The following is a 24,092-nucleotide window of genomic DNA, read 5'->3' on the forward strand; positions in this document are numbered from 1 at the left end:
ACAGCCACTATGGAGAACAGTATGGAGGTTCCTTAAAAAACTAACAATAGAACTACCATTCGACCCAGCAATCCCACTACTGGGCATATACTCAGAGAAAACCATAATTCAAAAAGAGTCATGTACCACAATGTTCATTGCAGCTCTATTTACAATAGCCAGGACATGGAAGCAACCTAAGTGTCCATTGACAGATGAATGGTTAAAGATGTGGCACATATATACAATGGAATGTTACTCAGCCATAAAAAGAAAGGAAATTGAGTTATTTGTAGTGAGGTATGGATGGATCTAGAGTCTGTCATACAGAGTGAAGTAAGTCACAATCGTGGTTTTTAAAAAAATCAGAAAATATGGAAAGGGGGGGTTGGAACCACCCATAATCCTTGCACCTAGAGATAACCAGGTTGCACCTAGAGATAATCTATCCAGGTTTCTTAAGATGTCACTTAGCATCTATATTAGTTTATTAGGGCTGCCATAACAGAATACCGCAGACTGGGTAGCTTAAACAATGGAAATTCAGAATTCTGGATTCATTTTTATTAGTGCAGGCTTATAAAGTAACCAATAGTAACAGCAGTAGCAATGCACAGTGATTTTTTTTCTCCTAAGCCAAATTAGGATTATTAAAGATTTAACTCTTTCTAAACAAAAGGCATTGAATTGTCTGGTTTTTTGCTTATGCTGTCAACAAACAGCCCTCAGTTTCGCGTTTGCTGGAGGAGACTTAATCCAGTATAAGTGAATAATCCAGTTGGCTCTTCTGTGGATAAAAAATGCCAGTGTTTTCCAAACGGACCATTCAAGAATGCTTTCAGATTTTTCCTGTTTCCTTTCAGGTACCATCTGTGCTATTTAATATTTTTCTTCAGTCAGCTGACTCTTTTGCTTATGTTTATTTTAAAAGGAAAATTTTAACATAATCATAAAGGGGAAATTAGTTTAACATTACTTGCCCTAAATAAGTTATTCTTAAAAATAAATACATGACTGTAAAATGAAGTGTTCACTCATGTACCACCTGAAAAAAAGCTTGGGAGCCATAGTTGACTTCTCTTTTTCCCCCACTTCGTAGGCAATCTTGACAGCAGATCCTACCAGCTCAGACCTCTGAAATACCTAAAACTGTGCTACTTCTCACCACCTGCACTGCTATCACCCTGTTCCTTCACTGTTAACACCTGTGATCTTTTGCTGGGATTATTGCAATAGCCTTCTAGCTGTTTCTGCCCTAGCTCCCTTCACTGTACTCTTCATACAGCAGCCAGAGGGATCCTGTTAAAAAACAAGTCAAAATCCTGTCATTCCTCTATTCAAAACTCCAGTGGCTTTTTAACAGTTGGAGTCCCTAATTTCCTACTGTTCTTCCATCTCACTGACTTGGTTTTAGCTCAGATGGCATCTTTGCTGTTCTTTGACACTCTGGGCAAGGTCGTACTGCAGGGCCTTTGCACCTGCTATTTCCTCTGACTGGAAGACTCTCCCCTCAGCTGCCGTTAAGTCATGTTCCCTATTTAAAATTGTAACTCCCCCCACCAGTACTCTCTGCTCCAGAACACCACCAGCTGTCATACTACATAACTTGCATAATTTGTATTTGTCTCCTTCTAGAATGTAAGCTCCATGAGGGCAGGTGTTTTTGTTTTGTTCACAGCTTATTTCCTGGTGCCTAGAAAAGTGCCTGATTTCCTCAGGTATTTATTCCAGTTGAATTAATAGTAACATGTGTTCCACACTTTGGGAAATACTGAGCTATACAGAGAACACCTCCCACAGCCTTGAGTCCCTCCAGTGGGCCTTTCTTCATAATCATATGTTAAGTGCTGCTTGGCTCTGAGAGTCTGGCCAGTTGGAGGCTCAGTAAAGAAAGCTTGTAACTTGCCTGGATCCTGAGTTTTCTCCTGAGGAATAGTCTAAATGCCAGGTGAAGAGGTGAGTGCGGGGAGAGGTAGGCAGGACTGGTTGGGAGAATAACATCCCCATCTGGGCCCCAGTACCTAGACTCTGTTCTGGAAGACACCCAGAAGCGGTGCAAGCCTCAGCCTGAACTTAGGTACAGTGGCATGAACCTGTGAGATGTGTTTGTGTGCTTGCTTCCATGAGCTACTTTCCAGGCTTTGGGATTTTGGGAAACAGGTAAAGCAAAGAACTGGCTGCCCTCTTAGCTTTTTCACAAGAGAGAAACTATGACTTAAATATTTGCAGTTTTTCATCCTTGCCGCCTTCTGTTGACTCTGAGTTGATCAAGAGGACACTGTTGTTACATGATAGGGCCAGGGCGTCTGTTCCTCCTAAGGTAGTTTGAGAGTCGTTCCAACAAACGAGCATGCCCTTAGACTCAGAGATGTAGAATAAGAACAAAACAAAAGAAATAGCCTCTTTTCTTCCAAGGCGCTTTTGTTAGCACTTTAGTTTTCATCTCAAACTATTGGGCCCAAATTAATCAACATTTTGGCTTGTAAACCCTTTATGAAGTTCGTCAAAGCTCCAGGGATGGGGGTGGGGTGTCTTTCTAGGTTCCGTCATCCAGCCCTGGTGTAGTCGTCACTTCACCTGTAACAAACCATGTGCCCCTTCCTTCTGGTTGTGCTGGTCAATACAGATAGCTTCGTAAGCAGCAAGCTTGAGGTACGACAACTTACAGAAGTTTTTAGCACATAAGCATCTTTATTCTGACCTAGTGATAATGAGCAGCTCTAGGCTTACAAGTTCCCCTGGAGTTGCTAGTATCTTGAATTTCTTTCCATTTATTTTAGGAGTAAAAGTCCCTCGCAATTTCCGACTGTTGGAAGAACTCGAAGAAGGCCAGAAAGGAGTAGGAGATGGCACAGTTAGCTGGGGTCTAGAAGATGACGAAGACATGACACTTACAAGATGGACAGGGATGATAATTGGGCCTCCAAGAGTAAGCGTCGAGCTACCGCTATAAATGTCAATGTCTTAAATTCACTGTGCCTCCTTTTAAAAAATATTAGCCTTATCACGGAAAAAGCTCACCAATGGTATATTTTCTGAAATGTGGCTATTCTTTTTTGACCAGTTTCAGTTTATATATTTGAACCTCCTCTGATGCTGTTTAATCCCTCTAAATGGTAAGCAAAAACCTGTTTAGACTCATAGTGTGAATTTACATGACAATGTAGACAGTGAGGTTTGAGGTAATCGTACCCTCATGTAGTTTAGAACAAACTCCTGGGCTTATCAAATAACAAGGCTCCAGGTACAGCCAGCATTCCTGAAGACAGTGTCCAACTGGACTTTGGAAAACCTTCATGGTTGTGGTTTTTATTCATTGTTTCCCAGTCCTGCCATGCGTCTGTATCCTAATTCATTGGGCCATTCAACAAAGGGTTATTGCCTGCCTGGTCTGCTCTGGTCTGCTTCAGGCTCTGTTGGGCCCAAAGACCTTTGCAAAGAAGACAAAGACAATGGGGATGGGGAACAGGACCTCTCTTTTAGAGCTCTGTGATTTTCGAGCGTTCCCAGTCTTATAATGCCAGCTAACCTTCTTTTGTGGCACATAGTAAACCCCCCAGAAATGCCCTTTAATTCTCACAAGAGCCTGCTGTAAGGTGCTCCTGTTGCATAGTCGCATTCCATCTTCCAGATGAGGAAGCCAACTTGGAAAAGTCAGGGTACTCGCACAAAGTCACATAGCTGATAATTCCCAAACCTCGTCTCACTCCAGAGCATGTGCTCCTAACCACTGTGCTATATATTGTCTCCTTCCTATTTATATTTTGAGTTTTCATCTGTTCCCATTATAGAATTATCTAGTGTTAAGTAGTAATTTGATGTAGGAGTGAAGAAATAGATTGCAATAATGTGACACTTGTTTCAGACAAGCGGTAGGAGATTCTGCCTGAGTGTAGCAGGCCCTTTCCTGTGTCTGCTTGTGCTTAAGGGTGATGATGTTCGGTCATTCTTTTCACCTCGTGCAAGGCTCTGCACCAGCCTCTGGGAGATAGAAGGACACATGGGATGTGGCCCTGTCTGAAAAAAGGAAGAGTGTGGTGCTCACTCAGTGTTAGGACTCTTAGACTGTCATAAACACTCATGGTGAATGACTGGCTTTGATATTTAATGTTACTTTTTGAATCATTTTTGTGACCCTGTTGTTTTGTTTGGGGGGTTTTAAAAAAAATATTCAATCTGTTTTTACTCATTTCTTGATCTTTTTTTAACCTATGAAAATCGGGGTTTTCTGAATCTATTAAATACTGGGAAAAACCTTGATCTAGAAGGCTTGTTTCTTCATAAAGATGATTTGCTGTCTCTGAAAGTCCACTGTATAGTGATGGCTTCCTTCACTGCATTCTTATCTTCCTAAGAATGGTTTAGGTTTCTTGAAGATGAGAACTATTCTTCCCTTCTCTTTACTCTCCAGAGCACCTAGAAATGACTCAGAATGGGGTAGATGTTCAACAGATTTGTTAACAGACTGATTTTTAGGTTCTAACAAACTAAGAATGAACCAGCGTACAACATTGTGAATACACTAAATACCACTGAATCATATACTTAAACAAACAAATGAACAAATAAAATGAACACTAAGTTCAGTTGAAAATATGCTGTTCCACCTAAAACGTCTTAGATTACCCTGAGTTTCAGTTTACCTCTTTCCAAAGGGGGCTAACTTTTAATGAGTAGCTACAGTATGCAAGATACTTTCCATATATCCTTTACATCCTTTTTTTTTTAAATTGAGACATAATTCACAAACCATAGAATTCACTTACCATAGAATATACTTTTAAAGTGTACAGTTCAGTGGTTTTTATTATATTCAGAATTGTGCAGCTGTCACTGATTTCAGAGCATTTTCATTACCCAAGAAAGAAACCCCATACCCTTTGGCAGTCACTCCCATTCTGCCTTCTACCAGCTCACTCCTTACCCTTGACAATCACTGTTTACTTTCTGTATCTATGCATTTGCCTGTTGTGGACATTTCATGTAATTGGAATCAATATGTGGTCTTTTGTGACTGGCTTTTACTTAGCATAATGTTTTCAGGATCCGTTCATGTTATAGCACTTATCAGTAGTTCATTCCTTTTTGTGGCTGAATAATATTCTTTTGTATGGATATACCATATTTTGTTTATCCATTAATTAATTGATGGACATTTGGATTTTTTCCACTTTTTGCACATTATGAATAATACTGCTATGAACATTTGTGTACAGGTTTTTATGTGGACAGATGTTTTCAGTTCTCTTAAGTATATACATAGGAGTGGAATTGTTGGATCATATGGTAACTGTTTAACATGTTAAACAACTGGCAAACTGTTTTCCAAAGTGGCTGCACTGCAGCACTTTACATTCCCACCAGCAGTGCATGAGTGTATCAGTTTCCGTGCTCCCTCACCAATACTTGTTACTGTCTGTCTTTTTACCCTTATAGTTTCTATTGCCCTGGCTCCCCAAGGTTAAAAGCAAAGTCATAAAAGGAACTACCTGCTTCTAGGTGCTTCCTGTGACCAGTCTATTTTATGATTAACCTACAGGGTATATGCTGTGCATCTGGAATATCAAGCTAATTATTAAAGCATCTAAATAGAGCTCTGAGTAGCTCATCTCCCTGTTGTATTTTTGTTATTGTATTACTCAGAATCCTCCACCAGTATTTAAAAGGTGTATACCATATGATCCAGCAATTCTGCTAGGAATTTACTCGGCTTTTCTTGAATGTATTGCCCAAAAGCCTGTATGTACAAAATTATTTCATGCAGTGTTTTCAATAGTAGCAAAATATTGGAAGGCACCTCAGTATCTTTCAGTGGACCATATTATATACTGTTTAGCTTTTCAAAAGAATGAGACAGATTTATATGTGCTGAAATGGAGTGATCTCCATGATATATAAGTGAAAAAAGGTACAAAGCAGTATACAGACTGTGCGGTCACTTGGGGTGGGGGTGGGCGTGGGTGAGGGAAGAGGAAGAGGCCAGACATACACTTGTGCTTCTGTGTGCTTAGAATACTTTTGGAAAACATAAAAGAAGCTGATGACAGTAGTTGCCTTCAAAAGGGATTGCTGGCTGGGGTCAGGGTGGAAAGGAGGCTTATTTTTCACTGTATTTTTGTACCCTTTATGCTTTAATCATATGTGTGTGTTAACTATTTGAAAAAATATATATATACATATATATAAATCTTTTTTTTTTTTTTTTTGAAAGCAAGTCCTCCAAACCTAAAAGTAAAGCTTCCCATCCAAGTGCCCCTTGCAAAATTCTGGCAAACATGTGACTGTCCACAGCATTAGACGTGGAGTCTTTCTACTCTGACCGTGAGGTGGTAACACTAGCCAGGTTATAGAGCAAAGTTTCTCAGCCTTGGCACTGTTGGCACATTGGGCTGGGCCAGTCTTTGTTTTGGAGCGGTCCTTTGCCTTAGAGGGTGTTCAGCAGCATCCCTGGTGTCTCCTCACTAGATGCCAGAAGCACCTCCCCAACCCTGTTGTGACAGTCATAAGTGTCTCCAGGGGTTGCCTGACTCCCACCACCTCAGGAGTGGGACAGGGACAGAAATTACCCTGGTTGAGAAGCACTGTTAGTACCTCTGGGGTTCTCCAAGATAGTGTTTGTATGTGTGGGTTAGAGTGTAGGTGTGTATTTATACACATACTTATCTAAAAGTATTGCATGCATGCTTAAGAACAAACAGAATTACAGGAGTGTGTGAAGTAAAAGGCAAGTGATCCTTTCCCCATTTCATTATACTCCCCACAGAATAAAAACTGATCATTTGGTGTGTGGTGTGTTTCTACTGACATTTGCTGTGGGTACACAAACAAATACATATCCTTTTTCATAAAAATGAGACCTTGCTATGCTTAATGTTTTGCAGCTTTATTTTTTTCTCCCCCTTAACAGATGGTGGACATCTTTCCATATCAGTGCATATTTATCCATCTCTTTTTTAAAAGCTTTAAGTTACATGTCTGATAAATGAATATATTCTGGTAAAGTTTTTCAGACAGTACAGAGTAAGCAATTCTCTTTGTTCCCTTTAATTCTTTATGTCAGTCAGGAAGAGAAACCATACTAGGTATTTCAACAGAGAGAATTTAATATAGGAAGTTGATCAAATAGGTGTTGGACTGAAAAAAGCCAAAAAAGCACACTGGGGTAACACAAAGATAACACAAAGCAACCAACACCGCCTGGGTCTGGGGGGATGGGTCAGGGGAGGCTGGGGCCATCGAAACCTAACACTTCGAGGACAGATACCCTCTGCTGTTAGTTCCTGTGGGGCCCAGCAGAGCTGGTTGGAGGAGCACTGAAAGGCCAGAAGCTGGAGACCAGAGACAGCTCTTGCTGCCAGGATGAGGGCCTCATGCCAGACTGACATTGGTGGGAACAGAAAGCAAATGGGAAGAAGCGAATGCCTCCTTTCGCCTTTTTATTTTCTATTAGGATTGTGTGGTCAACTCGGCAGTTTAGTCTTTAGGCTGTAGAATATTCAGGTGGCAATATGATTGAATTAGAGAAATGAATAATTAATATTGCCTTCAGAGGGACCTATGGCTCACTCAGAAGGATACCCTGACTGATGGGGAAGAGTTTTTGTACAGAGGAAAATTGTGTCTTGTCACTGTTTAGAGGAGTGTGTGCAGGTGCTGGTTAGTAAGCTCCAAGCCCACCTTTCCCTGCTCTGCTTTGGATCCTGGGGCTGGCACTCTGCAAACTACATTTTTCCTTTGTCAGCTGGCTTCCTGTTAGGCTCCACCAATCAGGACACAGGAGAGAGCCTGTAAGGCGGAGAGAAGAGACTTGTTCCTTCCTGTTTGCCTCTTGCTCTGTCTGCGCCACTCTGGTAATTGCCCTTCATCCTGGCATCAGCAGTGGGTTCCAGCCTGCAGCTTTTGGGGGCACCCCCAGCATCAGCCTCGCAGCACCCCCTCATTAGAGATCTGGGTTCAACTCTGGAGCCCTCTTCCTCTGAGCCTCTAGATCTGATCAGCTCCAGCTTTGTTCCTTTGCCGCCCCAGCCTTAAGGGGGAACAAAGGGAATAATAAGCCTTAGCTAACCCAGAGGTGATACCTGCTCCCTGCGGTTACTACCTCTGTGTTAGTTCAGGCTCCTCTTTTAAAGCTTTTTTCAGTCCAGTGACACCTGTTTAACCGATTCCCTATATTAAATACTCTGTTAAAATCCTAATGTGGTGTCTTTTTTTCCCAGCTTTTCCCGAACTTTCAAATCCCCACTTTCCTCCCCAGATTAACTGTGAACAGTAGTTCGATGCGTCTCCTCTCACACCTCTTCCTGTACATTTACTACCTGTCCATGTCCTAAGTTGTTGAGATCTTCTCAGGCTCTACCTGATCTCCCTTTTTTAGAGGGCCCATCCTTTATTCTAACATAGCATATGCCCACATTGCACATTAAACATACTTTTTATATAACTGTATCAGATTTGAACTGAGTAGTGGTTGACTAGTTCACCTAGTGTCATCTTTCTTTTATACATTAATTTAGATTTTGTGCTTTGCATATTTTTGCAGCCAATACCTTTTTCCTTTTCTCACATCTCATACATCTTAGAAATACATTTTAAAAGAATGAAATTTTGCCATTTGAAACTACATGGATGTACCTGGAGGGGGTTATGCTTAGTGAAATAAGTTAGACAGAGAAAGACAAATACTGTATGTTAACACTTTTATGTGGAATCTAAAAAATAAACAAATGAATATAACAAAACCGAAACAGACTCACAGATACAGAGAACAAACTAGTGGTTACCAGTAGGGAGAGAGAAGGGAGGATGGGTAAAATAGGGGTAGGGGATTAAATAAGAGATACAAACTACTGTGTATAAAATAAATAAAGCTACAAGGATGTATTGTATAGCACAGGGAATGTAGCCAATATTTTATAATAACTTTAAATGGAGTATAATCTATAAAAATATTGAATCGCTGTGTTGTACACCTGAAACTAATATTGTCAGTCAACTATACTGCAATATAAATAGATAAATAAGCAAACATTCATTGTATTTTATAATACTTTCAGATTTACAGAAAAGTTGCAAAGGTGGTGTAGAAAGAAAGTTCTGGTATACACCGCCCTACCCCAGTTTCCCTTACTGTTAACATATTAGTACAGTACATTTGTTACAACCAATGAACCAATATTGATACATTATTAACTGAAGTCCATAATTTATTCAGGTGTCCTTAGCTTTTACCTTATGTCTGTTTGCTGTTCTAGAATCCTATCCAATGTACCACATTGTGTTTTGTTGTCATGTCCTAGGCTCCTTGTGCCTGTACAGTTTCAGGTTTTTCTTGGTTTTGTTGTCCTTGACAGTCTGGAGGAGACCTGGTCAAATATTTTGTAGAGTGTCTCCCTGTTTGAATTGATCTGATGTTTTCCTCATGATCAGGCTAGATCTCACATAGATATTTTAGGCCCAAGTTTGTAATCTCTAGGCTCTGGGCATGTAGTGATCAATGGATGAAACAGCCTATGTACATGTAAATATATCCAGAGTTGGAGGGAGGTGTCTGTCTGCTTCTATAGGTTGTACATAATCTGCAACTTGCTGGCTATACCAAGAGCTATGTCTTGGCATCCTTTGCAGGGGTGCATGCGTGCGTGCATGCTTGCGTGTGTGTGTGTTTGTGTCTGGGCCTCAGCCTTTGAAAAGGCTACAGAGTATCCAGTTATAGGAGTATGCCTTATTTGTTTAGTCAGTCTCTTGCAGGTGGACATTTAGATTGTCTGCAGTATCAAAAATAACTAAACAGTGCTTCACCTTTTTGTACGAGTCCGTCTGTAGGAAATTCCTAGAAATGGTCTTGCTGGTCTGAGCACGCCTGTTTCAACATGTTGATAGGCACTGCCAAATTGCCCCGTGAAGCTCAAGCCATGACAACAAAGTTGTTCCATGATCAAAGAATGAATCTTAAAGAGAGCAGTGTTCCTCACAGAGACAGAATGTTAGCAATTCTCCTTCAGGCACATTTCCTTTCTTCAATGAAACCTTTTTAGCAGGTCCTTGGAGCCCTCGTAAACAAAAGAGAAGAAAACCAGAACCTCATTTTCTATAACAGTTTTGCTTTGGGCTTTTTAGTGACCCTTCAGTGTCTCTGCTCACTTGACTTGAGGCACTTTTCACTGTGTTCCAGTGAAATTGCCAGTTGAACATAAGTGGTCAGAAATTCGATATTTCTCTTGTTCTAAGTTAGTCATAGCACGCATGTTTTTAAATTAGACTTTCATAGTGTCAAGAGTAACGTTAAGATTTAATCTATGTAATAATCAGAATCCTATTACTAAACTGCTTACCTTCTTAACCATTTTGATGCTGTTGTTAATAGAGTGATCAGTGACCTCTTATCAACACTGATAAGCCACAAACCATGCTGGCAGGTGAATAAATCGGTGCATCAGAGCCTCCAAAATGTAGTGTCAAATATTTTAACAGACTTTGTGATTTTGGTAATTACTGTGAGCCCCCAGCGACTTTTTTAATGTAAGAAATTGTCTTTGAATTGTGTGACAAAACCAGTGAGCAGGAATGCAGGACACACCCAGAGATGAATTTGGGATCCATGCAGTCAACAGATATTTATTGAGTGTGAGACTGTGTTAGGCGCTGAGGCTGGACCTTTTACCATATTTTCCATAAATCTGTACGGAAACCGTGCCACTCTTCGCTTCCTGCTTGTTACGTTTACTGAGTGAGTTTTTCTTTCTCTGAGGAAACTCCTTAATTGCAACAAGGTGTTCCTTTTATAAAAGCTTAAAGAGCAACATTCATTCATTCAACAAACAGTTGAATACCAGTTCAGTTGAGGCCCCTGCCCTCCTTGTTATGAGTTTAGTGAGGGGTGTCAGACACAAGACTGGGAGTCAGTCTTCAGACGAGGGGTCAGGAGGACACTGAGAGGAGTGAGCTGCAGTGTGCAGTGGGGCAGCTGGTATCAGGGCCCCGAGGAGAGAGGACCTGGGGCTGGATGAGGAGGGAGAAGAATAAACGGAGAGAAAGGCAGGGGTGCACAGGGTCCGATCCAGGAACTGGGGCTTCCTTTCTTAGGTCACCAGGAAGCCATTGGAGGGGTTAAGCCACAGGAACGGTTTCCGGTTTTGAAAGGTCAGTCAGGCTGCTGTGTGGGGAGCAGATGCTAGGGGAGCGAGAGAGAAGGCAGAGACTTGGGGTGATTCAGATGCGGTGAGGTGGTGCAGGAAAGTGGGTGGGTGTGGGATCTCTTCTGGAGGTAGAAGCTGAGACCTTTTGATGATTGGGAGGCAAGGGGTGAGGAAAAGGGGAATCATGGCTGGCTGCTAGGTTTTTGCCTTAACTGCTGGATGGTGCTGCTACTTATGAGGGAAGAAGAGAGGGGGGGAGCATCTTGGGGGTGAGTGGAAATCCAGAATTGATTTTTGATTTTGTTATAGGTTGGGGTCCCTGTTAAGTGGATGTGAAAAGTTTCTATGCGTATATTAAGACTGCCTTCTGAATTTTAAAATATTAATATATGTCCCAGTTTTAAAATTAGGGACGGGCCGCTATTTGGACATAATGTTTTCAAGCATTTAAATCACATCTTCTTTAATTTATTCCCCCCAAAGACCGCTAGATGTCACTGTTTACACAGGAGCCATTTCTCGTGCAGCATGCAGTGAGGAAGGGGCACTGGTGCCTGAGAGGGGAACCCAGAGGAGGGTGGTCCTTGCCCTCAAGGGGGCCAGTCTGATGGGGAGCTGTCACCCCTTGGTGTGGTCTTCAGACACGCAAATGATGATAATGCAACTTCATATAAGACAGAAAACTTGTGAAGTAGCCTTCTGTTTCATATGATGTTTGAACTGGGTCTTGAAGGTTGTGAAGTAGTCCAGGTTGGGGCACGGCGCTCTAGGCAGAAGGAACAGCCTGGGAGAATCAGCACATTCTGCTGTTCACTGGGTGGAAGTTAAAGGGAAAAGTTCATTGGCTCAGGGGATCGGAGCTTTCCAGTGTTTCTCAACAGAGGCACAGTTGGCATTTGGAGGACTATTTTTTTCCAGTGCAGGTCTGGCATCCTTGGCTTCCCACCTCACGTACTAAATGCCAGTAATCTCTCAGGTCATCATAAAAACAGCAGGGAGAGATGATGGCACCTACAGCTGAGGTCCCTTTCACAGAGCACAACCCCGAAGTGGTGATGAAGTGGGAAGCGACTCTCCTGTCTCTCCCCCACCCCCACCTTGTGCTTCGTTTTGAAGTTCTCTCAAGAGTTACCTGTTCTGTGCTTTGTACATGGTGGTATTTAATGCACTGGCTGATGATCCCCGCATGAGTAGACATCTGGTGTGACTTCCCATAATGAAGAATGCCTCTTACACACCATTTCCCAGAGCGTAGAAAAATTAACATAAAAACAAGTCCATCTGATTGGGCTTAATAATACTAGCAGAAACTTCAGTGATAACTAGCGTAAATTTTCTGCCTTCTTTATATTCCCCCCCAGGCCAGGATTCATATACACCAGTGTAAGGACTAATTACTGCTAACTTATCAAATAACAAGTAGACTTTGTGTAATGGAAGCAGATGCACCAGTTCTGCAGTCAGGAATAAATGAGGTTTCAGAAGTTCTACCTTTTTGAATTCTTTGTAATTGCCTGACATGGCTGTACCCTTTTTTTTTCCAGACAATTTATGAAAACCGAATATACAGCCTTAAAATAGAATGTGGACCTAAATACCCAGAAGCACCCCCCTTTGTAAGATTTGTAACAAAAATTAATATGAATGGAGTTAATAGTTCTAATGGAGTGGTAAGTTGTTTTTCCTGCCCCTACTTGTTCTCTGGGGTTCTCTGAAAAATGCTTTGTACTTTAATATCAGGGGCACTTTGGGCCAGAGTCCATATGTTAATTGGTTATTTGATGATAAAATATACTGCAGTATGAACATGTGCAGATTTGGGGTGAGGGCCTGTTTCCCACTGTGTTTAACCACAACTTACACGGCACTTACTCTGGCCTGTAGTACTCAGCACTGTGCCGGTCACTTCGAGATAAGAGCTCATTCAGGCCTCCTGATACACACCCAAGAGGTAGAGAGGTGAGGAAACCTAGGTGAAAGAGCTTGCCCAAGGTCACACTTTGACCTCATGGGCCTTATTTGGGGACGACATACTATTTTTTTCCTCTAATGGTCTTGCTTTTTTAACTTATTTTTACCACCATTTGCACTGCCATAAATGGAAACCAGTCTCATTTGTCGTAAGAAGGCAGTAACGGCAATGGTAAATATTACAAAAGCAAAGCAAAGTTGGTAAATTCTTCCTCCATATGTTGCTTGCCTAAGGTTTTTGAGCCTCTGAGGCCTGCTCTCTTGTTCAGAGGGGAGATCAGCAAGTATTAAAGGGTGCTGCATATTAGCATTGCGTGAGCTAGTAAGCCTTCTGCTTTGAGGTATTCAGAAGACTTGAAAGAAAACTGAAAAGAGATGAGCCTTGTTACTGTGTTCAGTGTTTAGTGTTGTCTTTGAGTTCCACCTGAAGTCCTGAACCCAGGACTCAGCTCACACTTTGGGAAATTTCTTGGGGAATGCTACACTAACTTGAGGGGGTATGGCTCTGAGGAAGGCCCTGGTCATCAGAGCCCGGGTCCTCACCACCCGTTGCTTGTGGTCTCCCTACTGCCCGGTACCTCTTCATCGCCCACGACCTGGGCGTAACGTTGAGAGAGGCCAGGCCCTGAGCAGTAGCAGCAGCCAGCCCAGGGGCAGCTCAGGTCGTTGTTTCAGAGCCAGTTGGGTTGAGTCTCACCAAGTGTCAGTGCCATTTCTCTAAAGGTGGCTTTACTTATTCATAATTTCCTTCTCCCACACAGTGGGGGTTTGGGGCACAAAAAGGGAACAACAGACTAACTGGAGGGAGGGAATCCTGTGGGTATTCTGCATGTCAGCTACCACTGTGTGATCAGCATGTTCAACTTGAAAAATGCATTTTACTCACGTTTCTGCTGAAGCTTAGCTCCAGCTTTTACCACTTTTCTTTTGTTTGAGAGCCTGACGGTAATTTGTTCTTTGTTTGCCTTTCTGTAGGTGGACCCAAGAGCCATATCAGTGCTAGCAAAATGGCAGAATTCATATAGCATCAAAGTTGTCCTGCAAGAGCTTCGGCGCCTAATGATGTCTAAAGAAAACATGAAACTCCCTCAGCCTCCTGAAGGACAGTGTTACAGCAATTAATCAAGAAGAAAAACCACAGGCCCTCCCCTACCCCCCATTCGATTTAAGCAGTCTTCATTTTCCACAGTAGTAAATTTTCTAGATACGTCTTGTAGACCTCAAAGTACTGGAAAGGAAGCTCCCATTCAAAGGCAGTTTATCTTAAGATACTGTAAATGATACTAATTTTTTTGTCCATTTGAAATATATAAGTTGTGCTATAACAAATCATCCTGTCAAGTGTAACCACTGTCCACATAGTTGAACTTCTGGGATCAAGAAAGTATATTTAAATTGATTCCCATCGTAACCGGTGGGGCACATCTAACTCAACTGTGAAAAGACACACCACGCAATCACCTTGCTGCTGATTACATGGCCTGGGGTCTCTGCCTTCTCCCCTTCCCCTCCCCCTGCCTCTTCCCTCTCTGCAGCAGCCCCCCAGCTTGGGGTGGCTTCTTAGAGTAGATGTAAGGGTTTCAGGTCACAGCCTGTGGGACTCCTCCTGGGTGTGGGGGATGCTTCGTCTGCACCCCTGGTTTCTTTCTTTAAGTCTTAAATGCTGCCCCCCTTCCAGGCCCCCATCCTCTTCCCACTCTCCACTACCACCCTTGGCCGAAGCATAGATTGTAACCCCCTCGGCTCCCCTCTGAAATTGGCCTTTGGTGAGGAATTCAGGGCTTTCCCCATATCTTCTCCCTCCACCTTAATCGAGGGGTGCTGCTTTGTCCTTCCTCCTCAAGTCCCTTTTTGCACCATCACCACATGACACTTCCTTGCTTTGGCCAGAAGCCATCAGGTTGGAAAGCATATCTGACCTCCCTCATTTAGTTTTGGAACCACACTTCCTCAGTGTCCACCAGCCTGGGAAATGAATATTGGGTCCTCAGCCCTGCCACCCTCTGCTGTCATCATCAGCTGATACGTTTTTTTAGCTCAGGTTTTGATAAGGTGAAAAGAACAGTCACCAGGGTCACAGACCTGCCAGCTCTCAAAGTCCTTGGTGGTTAAACTTGGAGAAAGGCCACAGAAGACACTTGTAAGCACACACGGTCCCTCTGAATGAATTGTTTTCTTTTCCTGTAATTGCTTTTGCTTTTAAAAATTGAAGAAGTTTTCAACAGGGCTCTCATTTGGTCATCCTTGCAATCCATTTGGGTCTAGTTTGGAATCTGACAACTGGAACAAAAAGAACCATGAACTCGGTGCACACTTCGGTTTCGGTGCTGCTGCTTCTCTCGGTCCTCAGCAGGGATAAGAAAGAACTCGGTGTGCACGGCAGATCCCCGGAATTCCTGGCCAGTGGCTGCGTTTTTCCACTTTTCTGTTCAGGACCACTAAATGCTGAGATGTTGGACGCATACCGAAATAAAAGCAATTCATTGTGTTCTAAGGTTTTTTTTTTTTTTTTTTTTTAACTTAGTGTTTGTGTAAAGCCACCTTTTGAAGCAGCAACTATCAAGTCTGAAAAGCAATTGATGTTTCCATTCATCTTTTTCTGGGGAAAACCTTAGTTCTAAGGATTTAACATCCTATAAGTAAAGTTTAACATAACAGTATTCCATAGGTAGACTTTTTATTGTCAGACCATTGCCTGATTTTAATATAATAAAAAGTGTGCGTTAATATTTAAGAAGCTGTGCTCTTCTTCCTCTTGGCATATAATTTATTCAGTAATAGAATTTAATGTCTTTGGGATTCAATTTGACCTCCTAAAGCAGGAGTCGGCAAACGTTTCCTATGATGGGCCCAAGTCAGTAAATATTTAGGCTTTTTTTCTTTCTTTCTTTCTTTTGGCCATGCCGCACAGCTTGTGGGATCTTAGTTCCCCGACCAGGGATTGAACCCAGGCCCTCGACAGAGCGCGGGGTCCTAACCACTGGACCTCCAGGGAATTCCCAAATAGTTAGGCTTTATCGTCCAAGAGGCAAAATCAAAGAAATTACGTGAGTATTTATGTAACGAGAGAAAACAAATTTCCACATTTTTTTGGATGAAATTCAAAACATCATAATTGAGTACAGTTTCTATAATGTTACAGGTATACTAAGAAGAATGAAATGCTTTTTTTAGGGGATAACATTTAATTGGGATTCAAAGTTAGTATTCCCTATTATCAAATCTATTGCAAATGTTCATCTATAAAAATCTTTCTTCATTTGAGGGGCTGTATGAAACCAGGCAGTGGGCCAGATTTGGCCCATGGACCATAGTTTGCCAACCCCTGCCATAAAAGATTGAGTGAAAAAAAGGGTTGTGGTCTTCCCTCTTTCCTTTAAGTAGCTTTGTGTGGGGCTTCCCTGGTGGCTCAGTGGTTGAGAATCTGCCTGCCAGTGCAGGGGACACGGGTTCGAGCCCTGGTCTGGGAAGATCCCACATGCCGCGGAGCAACTAGGCCCGTGAGCCACAACTACTGAGCCTGCGCGTCTGGAGCTTGTGCTCTGCAACAAGAGAGGCCGTGACAGAGGCCCGCGCACCGCGATGAAGGGTGGCCCCAGCTCGCCGCAACTAGAGAAAGCCCTTGCACGGAAACGAAGACCCAACACAGCCCAAAATAAATTAATTAATTAATTAAAAAAATTATAAGTAGCTTTGTGGGACACTAGCTGCTAAGTCTCCACTAGTACCTACTTATTGGCTGGATGTAGTTGTCTTCTGGTTGGAAAAGAAAATAGAATTTTCCCATGTGTTTCTAGTGTTTGAAACAAGAGTTCTGATCTGATTGACAGTTTGTCTACCCTCTCCTGTGTGAGAAGTGGAAACACGTCGGCGGCTGTTTTTACTTAGGATTTGCACTTCTGCTGTGGTCCCAGCCACCAGTAGGCACCACCTTGGTGTCCGGTGCCAGGAGCCAGGTCATCCCTTGTGGCCATTGGGGCTGGACCTGACTTCATGGAGGGCGTCGGGTTGTTCCTAACAGGCCACCCTCCAGAAAGTGCTGCCAGAATTTCTGCCAAATGGTCCTTAGGAATCTGTCCTCTGGAGCAAATCGCTGCGTTTCAAGCTCCCCTGAAAGGGGATCGGGCCAGAGACATTTGTGAGCTCTTCACCCTCAGTTCTCTCAAGGGAGAAAGAAGATGGGAGATTCTAAAATTATTTCAAAGTTCTACTGGAAAGCCCCAAAGCAGAGTCAGGGCGGCAGCTCTTCTGTGCAGTGACTTCCAGAGAGGAAACAAGTCCCATCTGAAATCCGAGACTCTGCACCTGTTACCCTCTTAGCGGGCTACAGGGAACTGGGCCTAGAGCTTCAGGAACTCAACCAGAGCCTTCTGTGACAACCGTTTGAACCTTTGGTCTGTGTTTATGTCCCACAGTCGTGTGATTGGCTCCTCATCTTTGCTGGTGCGTTCACAGGTGGTCTTAAGTTTACAGCCTAAACTTAGGGCAGAGGAGAAGCGCTCGTCTGAGGTGCCAGGTGGCCTCCGATCCCCAGCTCCTGCCAGGTCTCTGCTCTTGAGAGAAGATACTTCCACTGTTCCTTTTCACTGTGCAGAACTGCACGGAGCGGAGACGTCTTCACAGTGACCTGACAATGCTGGGGGGAAGCACCCCCTTCTGATCGACCTACAGCAAACCAGCAAGGGGTCTCCACTGCCACGTGACCTCTGGCCACGACCTTGTGGTGAGGGCAGTGCCCTTGAGCTGCTTCTCTGCTGAGCAAGTTCTTAGGCCCTTCAGGTGGAGGCGCCACCACTACCTCCAGTTGTGATGTAGCAACGTGGATTGTGTCTAGTCAACGGCATGGGCCCTGCGGAGTGTCTGCTCCTCTGCCTGGCTGCCAGCCAGTCCCTGCCTGGCCTCTTGCCCTTCCCCACCATGGCCAGTGGACACTCAGTCACGTTCCCTTTCCTTGCCTGTGCCTGATCCACAGAACCCCGTGAAGGACTTGGGACATGGTGTCAAGGATTTCAGCAGAGGAGAACATTCTAAGGATGGGCAGCGTGTGAAAGCATCTCTTTCCATGTGAGAAATGAGCTACTGGGGTGGGCTCTGTGGGCAGCACGTGGCTCTGAGCTATAGGGGTGACACCTGGACGTACCTCAAAGGCTTTCTCATGGCGATCACATAAAGTTGGCTGCTGTGTTTTAGAGCTGTTGGCACATTGGCTGCAGGTGGCCTTGGAAGAGGGGACATCTTTGCACTTAGTGCCAGCCTCGCTGCTGCTGGCCCTGGCACCGTGAACAGGAAGGCACTGGCCATATCTCTGGGGTTCCGCCACGTGTCTGATGAAGGTGCTCCTCGGTGCTGCGGATGTGGGCTGAGTGAATGCCAGATCTTTTTTTTTAATTGGAGTATAGTTGATTTACAGTATTATTCATATATTAATTTTAGGTGTAATCTTTCTGATACAGATTTTTATGTGAAATCTCCCAACATTAGTGTGTCAAGCTGATACACTTTTTTCATTCCCATGTAGAACAGTACATGGCAGCTTGCTGGCCACAGTTGAGGCCTCCAAACATAAGGCTCCATCACCAGCTGTATCTTGTCCTCCCAAGATTGTCATCTTGGTGGCCTTTTGACTTCTGGGAGGCCTGCAGTCCTGGAAGCTTTGCCCAGGGACGTGCAGTGGGTCCCCAGAGCGTGGGCAGCACTACCTGTGGCCCAGGTGGAAGGTGCCAAGTAACGCTGGGCTGCTGCCGGATCCCCGGGAAACAGACCCACATTTCATTGAGTCTGAGATGCCGTCCGCTGTGAGATGCACCATGATTTCATGTACTACCAAGAAAAAAAAGGCTGCCAATCATAAGGGTGAGACGCTACTGATCGTAAGGAACGTCCCAGTTCCAGAAACGTTAAGATGTAAAAGTGTCCATTTTAGGTTTGGCGAGAAGTAGGGTGTCTTGTCAGTTGTGCTAAGGACAGAGGTGGCAGCCACCCTGGCAGTGAAGGACGGAGACCACATCACATCCCCTGCTAAAAAATTAACCTGCCCCTTACACTATGATGAGAAATCTGAGCTGGAGACCCCATTTTTATTTTGACTAAAGAGAGACTACACGAACCTAGACTGTACTTCAAACAACACAAGGGAATAGAATGGAAAATGAAGTTCCCGCCGCTTCTGACCATCCTCTCAAGGCGAAGCCCTGAGTGTTTGGGTCCCTCTGAGGTCAAGCATGCATGTGCAAGCCGTGCTCCCTCCCCCTCTCCTCACCCACTGTGTTTTGCTGTTGTTGTTAATGTAACTGGGAATGTGGCCTCCACTTGGCTCTTCCTCCAGACCTTTTTCTCCCTAACAGAACCTCTCAAGGCCCCTGCAGAGCAGCGTCTAGGGAACCGCCCTGTAGTTCTGAACAGCTGCTGAGCACCCAGTACACAGTGTGCCACCCCCAGTGACCAGGGCCTTACTGGTGACGCTGAGGTCGTCTCTGACGTTTTGCTGCTGCTCACCAGCCTCAGGGCACGTGTGTGCATACATCAGTAGAGTAAAGTCCCAGAAGTGGACTTCTCCATCCAAGGACATGGGCATTTTTAATTTTGTCATTTTCAAGTTGCCTCCAAACTAAGAAGTACCAGTTTACCCTCCCACCAACAATGTAGGACAGGTTACTTCTCCCTTTCTCTATGCTCATACTTCTTCACCAGCCCATCTTTGAGCTGAACATGCTATTTCAGTTTCATGTGCATTTTCTTATGTGTGAGGCTGTCTTTTCTTGAGTTGAAAAGTCCTTTTTTCCCTCTCATCTTTGTTTCTTTTCCCTCCTGATTTGTAAGCGTGCCTTCCATAAAGGAGTTCTCGCTGTCCGAGACGGTCATTTGAAGCATACACAGGTGGCTCTTGTGTGGCTTGGCAGGGTCAGCCAATGGGTGGCCACCTTCACCAGCCACCGAGCACCCTGTGGTACAGTAGCTCAGATCAGAAACCCTTTCCTGTGGTCAACTGGGGACGTTTTCAGTCCCTCCTCGAGGCCTGTCCAGTCCAGCGTCCCATGGATGAGTAGGGTTGGAGAAAGGCACCTGGCCAGCAGAGTGGCTTCCTGACACCACCCAGAGCTGCCTGGGTGACATTGGTGTGTGTTCTGTGTTCTGATGTGCACTGCCCCCAGCAGGGCTTTGAAAAGCGCAGACCATGTGCCAACTAAGTTGGCCGGTGCACTAAGTTGATACTTGAGAAACCTCTTGCTTCCAAAAGCCAGTTCTCATGTCTACCACCATCTTCCTGGCCCAAGTCGCCGTCACCTCCCTGGGCTCTCAGCCCTGTCCCCATCCCCCACGGGCCACTTCCCACACATAGCGAAACGTGGCAACCTCACCCCCATCTGTTCCCTCCGCCTCGGCTCTATGGGGCTGACTCCCATCACTCGGAATGAAGGTCATGCGTATCCTCCTGGGAGAGGCTGGGCCCCATCTAAAGTAGCCACGCCCAGTTTGTCTGTCCCCACTGCCTGATTGTGGTTGGTTCCTGGCAATTATTAATATCTAACAAGCTGATTTATTGGGTTAGTTATTCCTCTTTCCCTCACTGGAATGGGCGTCATGCAGGTGGCTGCCTCCTCTGGCTTATCCACGGCTCTGTCTCCAGTGCCGAGGGCAGTGCCTGGGACGAAGTCGGAATGCGTTCAGTGCGCACGTGAATTATTCTCCAGAGCGCGGGGCCTCGGCTTCCTCTCCAGGCCATCGGCAGTGATGAGGGAAGTGTGCCGGTGGGCCACCATGTACTCACTAAGTGGACTGTGGGGTAGACAAACAGGTGGACAGGCTAAGGAGTGTGGCAGTCTGAAGACACAAGTGAGTGAACGGAAGTGATTTCTTCACGGAATCTCTCTAACTCAGGGGATCTCAGCACGTGACCCGGAGTCAAGTGCGCCAACCCCAGCTCCGTCTACGGGCTGTGTGGCCCTGAGCAGGTTCCTTAGCCTCTCTGTATCCACTTCATACGATTTTTTTTTTTTGGCCACGCCCCGCGGCAGGCGGGGTCTTAATTCCCCTCTCGGAGGTCCAACCACTGGACCGCCAGGGAACTCCCAGCAGGATTGTTCTAATAATTACGTAAGGTCTTACGTGTAGTGAGGTTCTCATAGTTCTTGGCACACAGCACACCCTTTAAGATACTGTTAAATCACCCCGTTCCACCGAAGAGGAGAAACTCCCCAGGTCTCCGGTGCCGGGGTTCTGGGTTCGGGCTCAGGTCTGCGCGCCCGCTCTGCGCCAGCAGAGGGCGCTCGCGCGCTGCAGACTGATGCGCCGGCTTGGAGGGGCTGGGCAGGGCTGGAGTGGAAGAGGGGACAGATGTGGCCTCTGGGCAAGGAGGCACCACTTCTGAGCTGGCTCTCAGGCGTCTGGGTGTGTGCATTTGGCGCAGGGGGAGCCTGCAAGAGACCCGGGGAGGGGGTGCACAACCACCGCCCAACCCCATACCTACCTGGAGGACCCAGTACACCTGCGTTACCAGCCCACACTTTACCCAGGTTGAGCTACGGTCCAGAAGGCCGTCGCCAATGTCGCCCAGCCTGGTTGTTCATGGTGGGGTCCTGCAGCGATGCCAAGGCGGTCTCTGGCTTCAGCGGTCGCCAACAAATGCTTCAGGGGCCTGATGAGGGCTGCTACAAACTGGGAAACTGAACTTTCTGCCTCAGGAAGGAGGGCTCAGGATGGCCACATCTTTCAGTTTTTTGAGAGAAAAGCCAGACATCAAGATTTAGTAAAATATCTCAATTTTTATGGTGTCAGTGGATTAAAGGCTTTTTAAATTTTAATCACCAGTTACTACCTCAAGGCTACCTTTTTTTTTTTCCTGCAGTACGCGGGCCTCTCACTGTCGCGGCCTCTCCCGTTTTGGAGCACAGGCTCCGGACGCGCAGGCTCAGCGGCCATGGCTCACGGGCCCAGCCGCCCCGCGGCATGTGGGATCTTCCCGGACTGGGGCACGAGCCCGTGCCCCCTGCATTGGCAGGCGGACTCTCAACCACTGCGCCACCAGGGAAGCCCCAGGCTACCTTTTAACTCTCCCTTGGAGAAAGGCATTTTGAGACAAAACCACGTCCCCTCCTTTCTTCGCCTGTTCACCCTATCCTCCCCCTTCAGGCCTCAGTTTACAGGTCACCTCCTACATCTGGCTTAGGAGCCATACCCTATCCCTGAGCTTTCCCAGTGGAACTTTCATCCACTGATTTGTTCATTCATTCATTCATTTATTCAACAAACATTTATTGAGCATTTTCTGTGTGCTGATCTCTGTACTGGAGTCACAGCAGAGAACAAAACAAACCAAAAGTCCCTGTCTTTTGAGCTGACATTGGAATAGAAGAGACAAAGTGAATTCGCAAGGTCATTTCAAAGCATGAAGCACGTACCTGAAATACCCCAGTAAGAGCATGGGATGGGAAGGCAGCACTAGGCAGGGAGGGCCTTTCTGAGGAGGTAACTCCAAATGTGCAGAGGAGCTTCTGTGCCCAGAACCTGGCAGGGTGGACAGTTCCCGGTGAAGGGAACCGCAAGAGCAAGGGCCCTGGGGTGGGAAGATGCATGTCACCCCAGGATGGGTCAGTGAACACATGGATGTGCTGCGCCAGGCCCTGTGACGGGCACTGGGGAGGCAACACCTGATGAATGAATGAACAGACCCAGGGCTTTCCCAAATCCAGCTGCCTCTGCTCTGGGGTCAGCAGCTTGGTCACAGGCCTCTCCCCATACACTCTGGCCTCATACACAGCCTGGCTGGAAATTTTCCAGTCCCATCTCTGGCTGGAAAGGGCCTTGCACAGCCCCAGGTATCACCCCCCAATCTGGCTTGAGCCCACTGTTTTTGTGGCCTAAACACTGGGCCAGAGTCCACGTGGCTTATCCAGGGGTGTGGGGTGGATAGGGAAGCTGAGCTGATATCTGACTTCCCTGGGCCGGGGTGGGCAGGATGTTCCAGGAACATCAGGCCTCTCCTCAGAGCAAGGCAGTGATCTGGGGGCTACAGAAGCCCCCACCCCACTTTTGCCCTGGGCTGGGGTCCAGCCTGGATGAAATGAGATCTTTCTTAAAGGGTGGCAAGGTTGGCACATCCAGTCATGAACAGCACACAGAGTGAGGACACATCTGTCTTGTCTGTCTGACTCTTGCTCATCCAACAACTATTGTGAGGGCATCCTCTCTGCCAGGCACTGGAGACGCAGAAATGGACAGGACAGAAAAGTCTCTGCCATCATTCCAGACATGGGAGACAGAGAGTAAAGAAATAATGAATAAACAAGATAATTTCACAACTGGATCAGGACAATAAGAACAGTAGAGTGATGGAATTCCCTGGGGGTCCAGTGGTTAGGACTCAGCACTTTCACTGCTGGGCCTGGGTTCGATCTCTGGTTGGGGAACTAAGATCCCACAAGCCGAGTGGCGTGGCCAAAAGAAAAGAAAATAACAATACAGTGAGCTGATGTGGTCGAGAGGAGAAAGGGTAGGAGCTGCTTTACATGGGTGGTCAGAAATGACCTCTAAGGAATGACATCTGAGCTGAGTGCTCATTGGAGAAAGAATTGGCAGAGGGAGCAGCTGGTGCAAAGGTCCTGAGGCAGGCATGAGCTCGGTGGGAGAAAGGAACATCAAGGAGGTCACTGTGGCTGTAGCAGAGTATGTGAGTGTGTCGGCGGTAGGAGAGAGGAGGATGAGATGGAGGCAGACCCCTCAGACCCTCGAGGACAGCTGTGATGGGAAGAATGATAGTGGCCTCCGCATGGGGTGACGTGAGGCTTAAACGAGACAGTACAAGAAAGTGTCTAAAACACAATATGAGCGATTATTATTACTATTATTATCAATCACCAACATCCTCCCCAGGTCTGGGCCTTGGGACCATCCTAAGAAGGGCTGTCCAATCTTTCAGGTTCTACCTGTGGCTTGTAGCATAGCAGTCACCCCTGTTGGCCCAGTTGCCCCCACCAGGGCCTGGGGGATGGGAATGAACACTGCCTGGCA

At 45.6% G+C, this 24,092-nt stretch overlaps 1 protein-coding gene across 2 annotated transcripts in view; it reads left to right on the plus strand.

Moving 5' to 3' along the window:
- UBE2V1 (ubiquitin conjugating enzyme E2 V1) overlaps positions 1 to 15,579 on the plus strand; it is a 30,978-nt gene extending 15,399 nt beyond the window's left edge. For both annotated transcript variants that reach the window (XM_060119978.1, XM_060119979.1), the window contains exons 2-4: positions 2,760 to 2,908; positions 12,659 to 12,784; positions 14,061 to 15,579. In XM_060119978.1, coding sequence (XP_059975961.1) covers positions 2,760 to 2,908; positions 12,659 to 12,784; positions 14,061 to 14,207 — 422 coding nt within the window. In that variant the 3' untranslated portion in view covers positions 14,208 to 15,579. The remainder of the gene's footprint in view (positions 1 to 2,759; positions 2,909 to 12,658; positions 12,785 to 14,060) is intronic.
- The last annotated feature ends 8,513 nt before the right edge of the window (positions 15,580 to 24,092 follow it).

Source organism: Mesoplodon densirostris, chromosome 16 (genome assembly GCF_025265405.1).
Source record: "Mesoplodon densirostris isolate mMesDen1 chromosome 16, mMesDen1 primary haplotype, whole genome shotgun sequence".
Lineage (NCBI taxonomy): Eukaryota > Metazoa > Chordata > Mammalia > Artiodactyla > Ziphiidae > Mesoplodon > Mesoplodon densirostris.